This window comes from Aquarana catesbeiana, linkage group LG03 (genome assembly GCF_042186555.1).
Source record: "Aquarana catesbeiana isolate 2022-GZ linkage group LG03, ASM4218655v1, whole genome shotgun sequence".
In the NCBI taxonomy this organism is placed as follows: domain Eukaryota; kingdom Metazoa; phylum Chordata; class Amphibia; order Anura; family Ranidae; genus Aquarana; species Aquarana catesbeiana.
In genome coordinates, this window is record NC_133326.1 from 109,998,858 (window position 1) to 110,012,292 (window position 13,435).

Genomic DNA, 13,435 nt, shown 5'->3' on the forward strand with positions numbered 1-13,435 from the left:
GCTGGTTTTCCTATTGGGAATGTTTCTTTCCCCCTAGGTTAAGGGGGAGGAGTGTTGGCTGGAGTTCAGCTTAAATTGCTGTATTTAAATCTGCTAGTACATATAATACATTATAAGCAGTTATAGCAAACGGTTTCTTTGGGATAAGTTGTCATAAGCTGATCATTTTAAGCACACTTGCCAGTGTTAAATGATCTGTCCCATCTCTGTAACTGCAAGAGCTTTTTCTGTTGAAGAAAATAGCAACTAGATGACCAGATGAAAATCTAAGTGGGCCTAAAGAGAACAAATGCTGCTTTTAATATAGGAAATGTGTCCAGGATATATCTTGAGCTCATTGGAGTAAGTGGAAAGTGCAAGCTGAGTCTTATGGGAATATATATTCTATGTAGCAACTGCAGATTTGAAAGGGAAAAGATTCTTATGACCTTTTTGTTTTCCCTAGGGCATCAGATTTGATCCAGAGAACCCACAAACCTTAAGGCTAGAGTTTGCAAAGGCCAACACAAAAATGGCTAAGAATAAATTAATGGCTACACCTAATCCCACAAACTTCCACCCTGCACTTGGAGCACATTTCATTGCACGAGATCCATGTAAGTTGTCTGTCCTATTTACTGCTTGGGGGTGGAATGCCAGTTAGTCTTTTCACTGCACACCAGACTTTTTTTTTTTTCCCCCCCCTCAAACCTTCTAAAATATCGCTTTGCAATTGGACATAAGACTGAACTGAGGTAATGGTACCGGTTATAACTTTTGCAGTTTCATTGTGATCCTAAACCTTATTTGACAGATCTTAAACTGGTTACTGTATGGAACTAAACCATATTGCACATGACACAGGTTTGCTATATCTTCACATTAATTTTTTATTTTTTCCCCTACAGATGACCTAACAGGTGCTGCACTTATCCCAGCCTCCCCAGAAGCCTGGTCTCCCTATCCACTATACACGACAGAGCTGGCACCAGCAATCCCACATGCTGCTTTTACATACCCAGCAGCAGCTGCTGCAGCAGCGGCCCTCCATGCACAGGTAAGCAGTCTCCTTGGTTAATTTTGTAATAAGACTTGGTGGCCTTTTTATGAAATTATAAATGGTTGAATTTACATTTTTCAAAAGGGTACATCTGAGCCATTCAGAGAGCCTTCATATAGCACATAAAATAGTCTTACATCCAGTCACATGTCTAGCACTCATGAGGGATGTTTCACAATGTGTGAATATTACACTGATTTCTAGACAGGACACAAGATGTGTGCCTCTTGTACCCTGCCCTCAGTATGCAATGGTCAACTAGGCCATAATTTCACAATATTGTAGTAATCAAAGCCCAACTGTGGTCTGGTCTTTTTTCAGACTTAAAAAAAACACATCCAGGATGCAGGAATGCCTCCTGTAAAATCAAGCTGTTCTGTCAAATTCACTGGCTGTGTGGCCTCTTAGTCTGGTTTTGGTTTTCCTTCTCCTGCCTGGAGTTTAGTAAAAAAAAAAAAATCAGCATGATTAAGCAGTGTAATCCTTGCCACTGTTTTTGTCACAAGTTATGCCTCCCCAAATTGTGCAGCTGCAGCATTAGCTTGTGTGCTTTTTACTGGAGATTGTGGCTTTGTGGGCATCTGCCATTTTGGGAATAGTCTCCAACAAAGCATTAGGCTTAAGCTACTATAATTTCTTAAAAAAAAATAAAAAAAGAGCTATAACTCAAATTGTAATTTTCTTGACTTTAGCAGTCCCTGTAGCCAAGTTTCCTTTAAAAGGATGCTGTATTGGTTTATCTTTAGCATAGTCTCCCATAAAGTAGCCATGTATGTCTATAAAGCATGCAGTAATATTCTTAAAGTGTGTTACAGTTCTAAAACTAAACTAAATGGTTTACTAGTGTGCTTTATATAGTTAAACATTATATCACTAAGTGACTCAAAACTGACTTTCCTGTTATGCTTAAAGCAGAGTCATCTGGTTCATTAATGCATAATCTGGTTTCTTACAATGACTTGAGGTATCCATGTACTAAAGTGTCTGGCTCTGCAATTTGGCAAGTATTGTTGGCAAGCATTGAGCCAGTGACTTCAGAACCTATTTACAATGTAACCCCCATTGTAACTGCACCCTCTGTAGAAGATGGACTGCCGATTCTCTAAATGTAGATGCTTCACTGACCTTGAGAATAAAGTGTTTTTTTTATAAAGGGGTACCTAAAAACTTTAGTTGCAGAAGCCTCAGCTAGATTTTTTTTTTTAATGGATAAGTTAACATTTGACAGTTCTGTCTCAAATCACCCCAGTAAAATGTTTTATATTGTGGTCTGCCTTACCTCCAGAGGAAATTGTCTTTTGTTAAAAAATGGCTAATAGTGCTGGCAACTGGGGCTTAAAGGATGCTGTACTGTGTACCCCTGAACATCAGTTTATCGGTGATTGCTGCCAAAGACCTGATTCCCCTAATTTCAGGAAATTCAGATTAGGGTTATAGACAGCCATAAAAACCTAAGATGCCTTTCACACTGTAGCCAAAACTCTAATGCATTGAGCCACAAACTATATATATATATATATATATATATATATATATATATATATATATATATATATATATATATATATATATATATATATATATTTATTTGCTAATTTATAATTCATGCAGGGCATGCAATTTTAGTAAGGTAGGTACTAGTGCATAATATATTCCTGGGCTCTAAGCAAAATGGTCAGCAAAAATTGGTCTTAAATTGCTAAACTTCCCTATGAATTGAAAAATCCTAACTGCATGGTAAGTGTTATCCTGACCTTTTTGACAGCATAAACAATCTAAATTTGTAGCTTCACCCCTGACATAGACTTGCTCCAAAAATGATGCTGCTTAGCAAAGGAATGTTATCTTCTGTTCCCTCCCCCTGTTTCTTGCCACAAACAGATGGAACAAGAAACATCTGTCTGACAATGGCTATCAGATACTTGTGAAATAAAGTATCACGGACAGTACTCAGTTCTGTCACATGCACTAATATGGCTACAATCAACTCAAATATGCTCCCTTAACAAACCTCCAGGGTTTAGCTTTTTCAGATCACCAACTCTTGGCTGTAAATATCCTAGGGTCAATTACTAGACTAAGCAATAAGTGGAACTTTCCTGAAACTCATGATTTCGTTTTTATATTAATGTTGCCTGCAAACATAGGTGGTTGCTGGTTTATGTTGGTCTGAAAGGTCTCACGTGTTCAGTAGGTTTAAACCTTTTTTCAAATAGATTATTTCCAGGGTGAAGAGCATTACATTGTCTGACAAATGAGGTTTTCCTGTTCCCACTAAGATTCTGCATGAAATTAATTCCACATGGGCTATCTGTAGTGGGAAGCACAAATTGTGAGAACATGTCAGGGGGTTAAACGTGTGAACTGGAAGTTGCTTGTTGAAAATGGAAGTTTCTTCAGTCGGTCCTAGAGATTTTTGCTTGCAATTTAACTTGTGATCTGTAATTAAAGTGGTTGGTGCACTAAGGTCACACTGGAGTCTGGACCTCTCCAATTGGAGAAGGCACATCTAACACATGGACTAGAGCAGCACCTCAGACCTTGATGCTTGATAAAGTGCAGTACACACAGGAAGGGTATTATGTACTTCAAAGCCAGTAATATGTATATGCAGCGTTTTTTGCTTGTGGTAGTCTAGCATGGCAATCAAATAACTTTAAAACTGGTAAAGGGAAAGGCAAAGTAATGCGAAATTCCCCAGCAGACTTTCAAACTAGTCATCGCAACAAATTCAAATTTTAGGTTTTTTAAATTTGTGATGGCATATGAAGCTCTTTAGAGCTACGAACCACACTTTTAAACTAGGAGCTCCTAAATGTGGGACATGCATAACAATAACCTATTAAGATGAAGTTTACTTGGAGGCAGCCCCCTCCCCAGGATGTGTACAAAAGTCCGGTGCGCCTGCACTCATCTTTTGTTGCCAAAGCTTAATTTAACAAGTGGAGGTTAGAAACTGTTTCCATGTAGAACTGAGTCTGATTTTGTGCACTCCAGCTCTAGTAGTTAAACGCTTCAGCCCCAGAAGATTTTACCCTCTTCCTGACCAGAGCACTTTTTTTGTGTTTCTGCACTGCGACACTTTAACTGACAATTGCGCAGTCATGCGACATTGCACCCGAACAAAATTGATGGGGTGTGTGTGTTTGTGTTTTTTTTTTTTTTTTTTTTCCCTCCCCACAAATAGAGCTTTCTTTGGTTTTTGATCACCTCTGCGGTTTTTATTTTTTGCGCTATAAACAAGCGCGACAATTTTGAAAACTTTTTTTTTTTTTCCCCCTCAGTTTAGGCCGATATGTATTCTACATATTTTTGGTAAAATAAGCATATATTGATTGGCTTGCGCAAAAGTTATAGCATCTACAAAATGAGGGATAGTTTTATGGCTTTTTTTAACTAGTAATGGTGGCCTATGTTATAAAAATGCATTGATTACTGTAAAAATGTCACTGGCAGTGATGGGGTTAACACTAGGGGGCGATCAAGGGGTTAATGTGTTCCCTAGTGTGTTCTAACTGAAGGGGGGGGGGGGGGGGACTGTGCAGAGAAGATGACAGATCGCTGTTCATACTATCTGTTCTCCCCTCAGAACCGGAAACTGTTTACACACAGATCCTGGTTCTCCGTGTGTCAGCAGCGATTGCAGGAGCCTGGTGATGGTGACTGCCGGGCACTCGCATCAGCTCGGGGCGCACGTCCCTTGTGGTCAAAGGGCGAAGCGATGTTGCTTAACGTTGCTTCACCCAGCCGTGCCCTTCTGCCGCAGTAAAACTGCGGCAGCTGGTCGGCAAGTGGTTAAACCAGTGTCTCAAACTTTACACCATGCCCTTCACAGACAAATAACCTAAGAGTATGCAGTGTACATTAACTTGAATGTAATCTCTGAATAGGATTAACTGTACACAGTATTCAGTGGGGGAATAGGACTACCTGCAGACCATGCTTGCATGCTGCGCAAACTGTTGGTGCTATATAAATCCTGTATATAATATAATATATAATATATATATAATATGTCAGTCTAACGTGCAAGTTATTTGCAGATGCGTTGGTATCCTCCATCTGAAGCCACTCAACAAGGATGGAAGTCTCGCCAGTTCTGCTAAAAGCTCTTTGGTAAGTAAATATTAAGCATACCATTTGTAAACACCCCCCTATGTTGACTTTCAATGGCATGTTTAGCTGCTAAAGTGTAACTTCACTCTCCCAATCAACATTTACTATTGCTAGCAGCATGAGTATTAAAATGGATAAAAAAATCACACAGGATTTAACATTTTCTTTAGTTCTGGTTTCTTGCTTGGACAAATGGTGCCATACATACCAAGAATCTTTAGGAGGGTAAGAGCAGGGGTTCTCGGTTAAGCTTATGCATGCCTGAGCTAAGGGCAGATGGAATCCTAGGATGAAAATGCTACATTAATCATTTTCCCTTACTCAAGATGACCAGAAATGTTAAAGGGTGATTTTAAAGGATTTTTCAAAATAAAGCATGGATACATAGATCTGAGAATATTTAAAAATTAAATAGTGTTTGGTTTGTGTTCAGATGCAATGAAAAGTTGCTTTAGTACATGAGCACTAACTTGTCAACTGATAACATGTAGGACATGCAAGTTGTCAGTTCATATGCAAGAGGAAGGTTGTCTTGTCCCATTCCTGCTCTGATAAGAGGTTGGGTGTTATACTAGGACAGCAAGGCAGGATCATTGGGTGAAAATAATGGGGAGGGGAGAAAACAAATGCAGTCACAATGTTTATGGACTGGTAAACTGAAATCCTAATACATTTTTAGATCTAATTTAGAACTATGGGCTGCTTTTTTTTTTTTTTTTTTTTTTTTTTTTTTTCTCTAGAAATCTGATCCAACTCTGACATAAATGTCAAAGGTTTTCTTGGTTGACCCACACATGCTGGTTATCAATATGGCCCAGTCATCAGTGGATCAATATACCTGTTGGGCATAATAGATGATATCACAATAATACACTTCAATAGTGGTAGTAGTATATATTTGCTACATATTAGAGAACATACAATTAATCTCAATTTGCTCTGAACCTGTTCAACTCCACTAGATGTCTAGGCCCACTTTTAGTTTTACCAGCTTTTTTTTTTTTTTTTTTTTTTTTTTTTTTTTCCCGCATGTGCTCCTTACTGTTAGATTCAAAAATGTTGTTTCTTGTATTTAAAGACTGAGTTAAAGACCCATTAGTTCTAAGTTTCTCGTCGGAAAATTATTTCTTTTCCAGCCCCATAAAGTTTCTTCTCCACAAATATTGGTTACTCTTAGTTAATATTTCACTTTTAGATACTATAGAGAAAAATTATGGTACACTTTCTGCTATGCCTCAAGTTGCACATGGTTGTAAATATAATCTGGGTTAAGTCCTTGTACACCTGTTTGACCTACTATGCTAGAGATAGATGCGGTTAATTATACATCATATATCCCTCAATTTATTAATTTAGGTTTAATTTTTTTAAACCTTATTACTTCCCGATGAGCCCCCAAAATTGTTTCGTTTCCCATGGCTATAACAATCTTATCTCATAATGTCTAAGGATTTAATTCACCACATGAGGGGGGAAAAGTATTCCTACAATGTAAACTAAATGCCAAAGTATTGTTACAAGAAACACATTTCATGAAAGACTAACACCCTACATATTTTCACACAGCTTTTAATCAATCCTTTTATACTTCAACCACCTCCAAAACCAAAGGTGTGGCAGTTTTATCCATCATTTTCCATTTGGCGGTTCAACAGGTTTATTTCATATATAGTTTACAACAAATTGAGCATTAACCACTTAAGGACCAGCCTCGTTTTGGAATTTAGGTGTTTACATGTTTAAAACTTTTTTTTTTTGCTAGAAAATTACTTAGAAAAAAACAATGAGGGTTCTAACACCCTAGAGAATAAAATGGTGGTCACCAATACTTTTTTTTTTTCACACCATATTTGCGCAGCGGTCTTACAAGCGCGCTTTTTTGGAAAAAATTCACTTTTTTGAATAACAGTAAAGTTGCCCCAATTATATATATATATATATATATATATATATATATATATATATATATATATATATATATATATATATATATATTTTTTATTGTGAAAGATGTTATGCCAAGTAAATTGATACCCAACATGTCACACTTCAAAATTGTGCCCACTCGTGGAATGGCGTCAAACTTTTACCCTCAAATCTCCACAGGTGATTAAAAAATTCTACAGGTTGCATGTTTTGCGTTAGAGGAGTTCTAGGGCTAGAATTATTGCTCTCGCTCAAACGATTGCAGCGATACCTCACATGTGTGATTTGACCACTGTTTTCATATGCGGGCGCTACTCACGTATGCGTTCGCTTCTGCACATAAGCTCGTCGGACAGGGGGGTTTTAAAAAATTTTATTTTACATTTTATTTACACTGTTAAAAAAAGTAAACATCCCTTGTAATAGAAAAAAGCATGACGGGTCCTCTTAAATGAGATCTGGGGTCAAAGACCTTAGATCTCATATTTACACTAAAATGCAATAGTCATTTAAAAAAAAAGACATTGAAAAAAAATGTGCCTTTTTAAGACGTGACGTTTATCTGAAAGCCAACCGCCGCATGAAACGGGGATACGGCAGCTAGCTGCTGCCATAACGATATCCGCCGGCAAACTTTGGACGTACATCAGCGTGCAGCGTTCGGCAAGTGGTTAAATGTAGGCTTACTCTCACCCACTTGACGCCTACTTGCATATAGATTTTAATGTTTGCACTCCAATAATCCTTGCCAATTCCCAAGATGACTCAATACACCCGTGTTCTTGGTCAGACCATCAAATTACAACTCTTAATACTCAATTTATAGGCCTTCTACCCCATATTCATGGTGAATTAATGACTCCATACTAACAGACCCCACACACAATCAGGAGATTGCATCGGAAATTTTTTTTCACATTAAATTCTACCCCCAGATATCTCTCCAACCCACTCATTAAGAGCTGCACGATGCAATATTTTAAAATGGTATGAATTTTATATAGGTTGTGAAGATCTTTGGTAAGAGTGTGAATTTTTTCCCAACTCACATGAATTTATAATATGGTATATTCCCAAAAAACGTAATGAATTCGACTCATTGCTCACATATAAAGCAGAAAAGGCTCTTCGATGGTCAAAAGCAAAGGTAATGCATATTCTTCAATGTTTGCTTGCAAGCTTAACCAATCAATAAAACCCACCCATGTTTATAAACTAAAGAGCTCAAATTAGTCACTCATCCCCAGGAAATATTAGCTATATTCAAAAATTCTATTCTGATCTTCTCTCGGCCCCTAACGCATCGATCACAACCACTGCAGTTTTCTGGTTAGATAAAATCCCTATTCCGAAGCTAACCCTAACACAAATAGAAGCTTTAAACGCCCCATGCACAGAGGAGGAAATACATCTTATAATATCCCTAAAAAAAAAAAACTATTCTAAACAATATCAATTAACACCAAATTTAACAAAACTATATAACATCCTTAACCACTTAAGGACTAGCCTCGTTTTGGATTTTAGGTGTTTACATGTTTAAAACAGGTTTTTTTTTTTTTTTTTTTTGCTAGAAAATTACTTGGAATCCCCAAACATTATATATTTTTTTCTAACACCCTAGAGAATAAAATGGTGGTCATTGAAATACAGTGCAAAATATTTGCGCAGCGGTCTTAAGCGCACTTTTTTTGGCAAAAATTCACTTTTTTGAATAAAAAAAGACCACAGTAAAGTTAGCCTATATTTTTTTTTTTTTTTTTTTTATATTGTGAAATATGTTACGTCAAGTAAATTCATACCCAACATGTCACTTCAAAATTGTGCCCGCTTGTGGAATGGCATCAAACTTTTACACTTAAATCTCCATAGGCGATGTTTAAAAAAATTCTACAGGTTGCATGTTTTGTGCTATAGAGGAGGTCTAGGGCTAGAATTATTGCTCTCGCTCTACCGGTCGTGGCAATACCTCACATGTGTGGTTTGACCACCGTTTTCATATGTGGGAGCTACTCACGTATGCGTTCGCTTCTGCGCGCGAGCTCGTCAGGACAGGGCGCTTTAAAAAATTTCCTTTTACTTTATTTTTGCATTGTTTTTTTTAAAAAAAATTTGGATCACTTTTATTCCTATTACAAGGAATGTAAACATCCCTTGTAATAGAAAAAAGCATGACGGGTCCTCTTAAATATGAGATCAGGGGTCAAAGTCCTCAGATCTCCTATTTGGACTAATATGCAAAAAAAGTCATTTGAAAAAATTACAAAAAAAAATATGCCTTTAAGACATATGGGCGGAGCTGACGTCATGACATCTTCCACCCTCCTATGCAATGGAGACGGGTGGCGGCCATCTTGGCCTCACTCATCTCCATACCTCAGCAGTGAGAGGTCCCGATCTCCTCCGCTGCTACCGACGGCTCCTCTAAGCGGCGAAGAGCGGCAGGAGGGGGGGTGGCACCTCTCCTGCCGCTAATGGTGATCTTGCGGCGAACCCACCGTAGAGACCACCATTATCATACACAGAACCGGCTCCTGTAAAGATGGATACCTCAGTTGTGGCAGCAGCTGCTGCAGTTACCGAGATCCATCTTCAAAGTGCTGACGTATATGTACAGGAGCCAGTCGGTAAGTGATTAAAGGAGAACTGTTCCCAGACAAAATGCTTCTTGCTAATGTCTCTCATTCCAGGACCATACATTGTTTGTTTATTACTGAAATTGGTCTAATTGTGGCAATGACCTTAAGATATTCTGTAGCCTAGCATTAATAATTCTTTAATTTCCCCCTACCAATCGGGTTTCGTTCCTGGCAGACAAATTGCAGACATTAGATTAGTTACAAACATAATACAAGATGCAAATGACTCCAGATCTGTCTACTTGGCCTTGATATCAAAGCATTTTTATAGTGTATCCTGGGATTTCCTTGATTTAGTGCTGAAAAGATACGGCTTCATAAGTGACTTTCTCCACGCCTTTCACGCTCTATCATAACCCATCTGCTAGGATTAGATTGCCAGGCTGTAATTCAGACTTTTTCCAATTGGGCAGGGGCACACACCAGGGAAGTCCCCCATCTCCCTTATTGTTTGCATTAGCGCTTGAACCCTTATCTACAGCAATCCTGCAAAACCCAGATATAAAAGGTTATAATTCTAATAACACCTATAAATTTAGTATGTATGTGGACGATATTTTATTCCTCACACAACCCAATATAGCTTTACCAAATTTATTACATACTTAGTAATGCAAATGTTCTATCGGGCCTGATGGTGAATGTCTCCAAATCTATTGGTATACCAGTAAACATCCCACCATCCCACTTAGACTCTTTATGTTTCTCATGGTCGATGGATTCTCTCCCATATCTATCTAGGTATATTTCTCACACCAACCATCAATAACCTTTCCTTAAACTACATCCCATAATACAAAAACCAAGATCGAAGCTAAATGTGGAAATCTTTCAAAATATCTTTTCTAGGCCGAATTACAGCAATTAAAATGACAATTTTACCAAAGATATAATATACCTATTTAGAGCTCTCCCAATTAAATTGAATAATTGCTAAATTCCAAATAGAAATCAATTTATATGGTTAGATTCCCATCCATGTCTGTCTAGATCAGTATTACACAATCCACAAAAAAGACTGGGTCTCCTAGACTTCTGGCTATATTAGCTGCCAGATGGTCATAAATTGCACATTCCCAACCCCAAAATTCCATGGGTTAGATTTGAAAGATTCCATTCTACCATTTTCTATCTCAGTATATTATGGGGTAATGTATCAAATTACATCTTGGACAGCCTCAATCAACTAGTCTCACAATCATACCAATTATGGAAACTACACAAAAATAATCTAACCTCTAACACCTCCACTTGCATCTTTTTATTGGAGACCCAAAATTCCCCCTTAACATGTATGAAAGAGGAGACTTTTCATGGTGGACAAACAACCTAATATCCCTCTAAATTTTTTTAGAAAACAACAATTTCACTTCATTATCTTCATTGAAAACTAGATATCAGATCCCCAATTCAGGATTTTATTCCTCCAAATTAGACTTTTTTTTTTTTTTTGTACATATTTCCAAACAGTAAACTCACTCCCACCATCATTCTTTGAAAACATTTGTCTAAAGTCACCTAGGAGAACAGGTCTGATATCTGAAAGCTACTCCAATCTAGTCAATAACACAGAACAATCCAAACTTCCCTATGTGCTTTCTCATTTACAATGGAAAACTGGGACAAATGTATCAATCTACACAAATGCACAAGATCAATCACGATCAAAGGCTGCAATTAAAATATTTACAAGGTGGTACTTCAGTTAAAATTTTTTTTTTTTTTTCCCCTGGGACTCCACATACATTCTTCAGAGATTGCAATTCCGCAAGTTCCTTCTCACACCTCTTGGAATTGTGATAGTTACTCGAAAAATTTGCTTCCAAAATTTCAGATTGTAGTATAAACCTCACAATCTAGAACTGTCTCCTATTTTCCCCTATCATTGGACTTTCCACACATAATATAAGATTGGTGCACACCTCACACTGTGTTGCTATACACTGGTTGATAGCATACCATTGAAAATTCCCTTAAGTCCCTCTATCACATTTGAAAACCAGAATCAACAATATTAATCTTATGGAAAATATTCCACACACTACAGAATACTAACCATTTTTACACAAAAAGGGACCCATGGCTTAACCATGCCAATCTCCTTCAGCCCTGAAATTTTACCAAATACTGGAGCCCACTGAATAATTAATGTAAATGTATTTAATATTTAAAGTGTGTGTGATATTATATAATTTTTTTTTTACTTTGTTCAATAACCACACAACATATTTTGTTTATAAATTACCTTGATTGTACTTTTTACAGCACATGACAAAAGCTTTTTGTACTATTTGTACCAAATAAACTATGGGCATCAAGTGTCATGCCTAAAGGCAAACTTTATTTTTGTGTATGCTAGATGGGTTGTAATGTCATTTCATGTTTTTGTAGGATGTATTTTAATGTACTACTGTGTTTCTCTTGTAGGGTTTTTTTCCTCTCCATGAAGTAATGTGCCAGAAATGAACAAGTGTTCGTAAAACATTGTACTTCTCCAGATGCCTCTGAATGTTCGGCCAAGCCTTCCAAATGTGGAAGGGTCATAACAGTCCTTTTCAGCTACTTAAGATGAATTATTTGGCAGTCTTTCTGCAGAAAATATGCCTCTGTGGGTAACTTAAAGTCCAAATGGAGTAACAGGATGTGACTCTTGAAACCATGGTAGAAGACATGGTGCTGCCATTGCCAGACCATGTTTTATGTTCTGTAATGCTACAGATCTCCCTTCATCGCATGTTGACTTTCTGGCATGAATTAGCTATTTAAGTGTGTGTGTGCTTGTTAAAATCTATTGCTTGTTTACCAATTTCAGCTGGTCTGCAATGAGACCCTGAATCTAGTCATGCAGTGGTGAAAACTTGGCTTGATGTACTGTTTGGTCTACCACCTCAAATTCAAACAGTGCAAACTGAACTCTACTTTCAATCTTCTGTTTGTTTTTTTTCATAGGAGTCTGTCCTTGCCAAATGCAAACCTATGGGGAAACAGAACAAAAGTACCAGTATTTTTGTAACTTGTTTAATAAGGAGATATTTATGCATCATGTGTTTGTGTGATAATTATTAAAAGAATATATTCTGTCCTAAGTTAATGTTCAGTTAAAAAGCTCAAATCTGTATGGTTTGTCTGCTGTACTCTATGAACAATTGTGCAATTTTGTTTTGTTGCAGCCTATTGCTTGGTATTGATGTACTTTCAGTATTATGAAAGGTTTCTGTTTGGAGAAGCAGTTTCTCTATTGATGATCCTAAAAGAATGTGATACTGGATAAAATATAATGTATTTAAAGTGTGAATTTTTTTGAAACTCTGGTTTCTGACAAATTAAAGTAATTGAAAACTGCTTTAAGATCTCTAGTATTTTATAGTGCTGACACAACACAAACAGAACAGAATTCCAACCTTCATGCAAGATTTCATGTTGCACCCTTGTGCATAATGAAACATGGTGCCATTCCACAGCCCCACACCTTGCTCCTAACAGCAACTCCACAAATAACCTAATTGCCCACATTTGCTGGGCAGGTGACATTAATAAAGAACAATGTTGCAGAGTAATGGGAATCCAGTCCTCTCCAATCACTATGATTTTGCCATGTTAGTGGAGTGGTGGATTATAAAGTGCAGGATAATCCAAATAGGGCAATACATGTACAAAGTAGCTTTAGTGGAGCCCCAATCAGTTGCTAAAGCTTCCCTTTAGCTATGCAGATACC

At 37.3% G+C, this 13,435-nt stretch overlaps 1 protein-coding gene across 1 annotated transcript in view; it reads left to right on the forward strand.

Annotated features, from left to right (window-relative positions):
* The window catches only part of LOC141131554 (RNA-binding protein with multiple splicing 2), an 81,356-nt gene extending 68,294 nt beyond the window's left edge, over window positions 1-13,062 (forward strand). The window contains exons 5-8 of the mRNA XM_073618945.1: window positions 446-596; window positions 888-1,036; window positions 5,083-5,155; window positions 12,148-13,062. Coding sequence (XP_073475046.1) covers window positions 446-596; window positions 888-1,036; window positions 5,083-5,145 — 363 coding nt within the window. The 3' untranslated portion in view covers window positions 5,146-5,155; window positions 12,148-13,062. The remainder of the gene's footprint in view (window positions 1-445; window positions 597-887; window positions 1,037-5,082; window positions 5,156-12,147) is intronic.
* The last annotated feature ends 373 nt before the right edge of the window (window positions 13,063-13,435 follow it).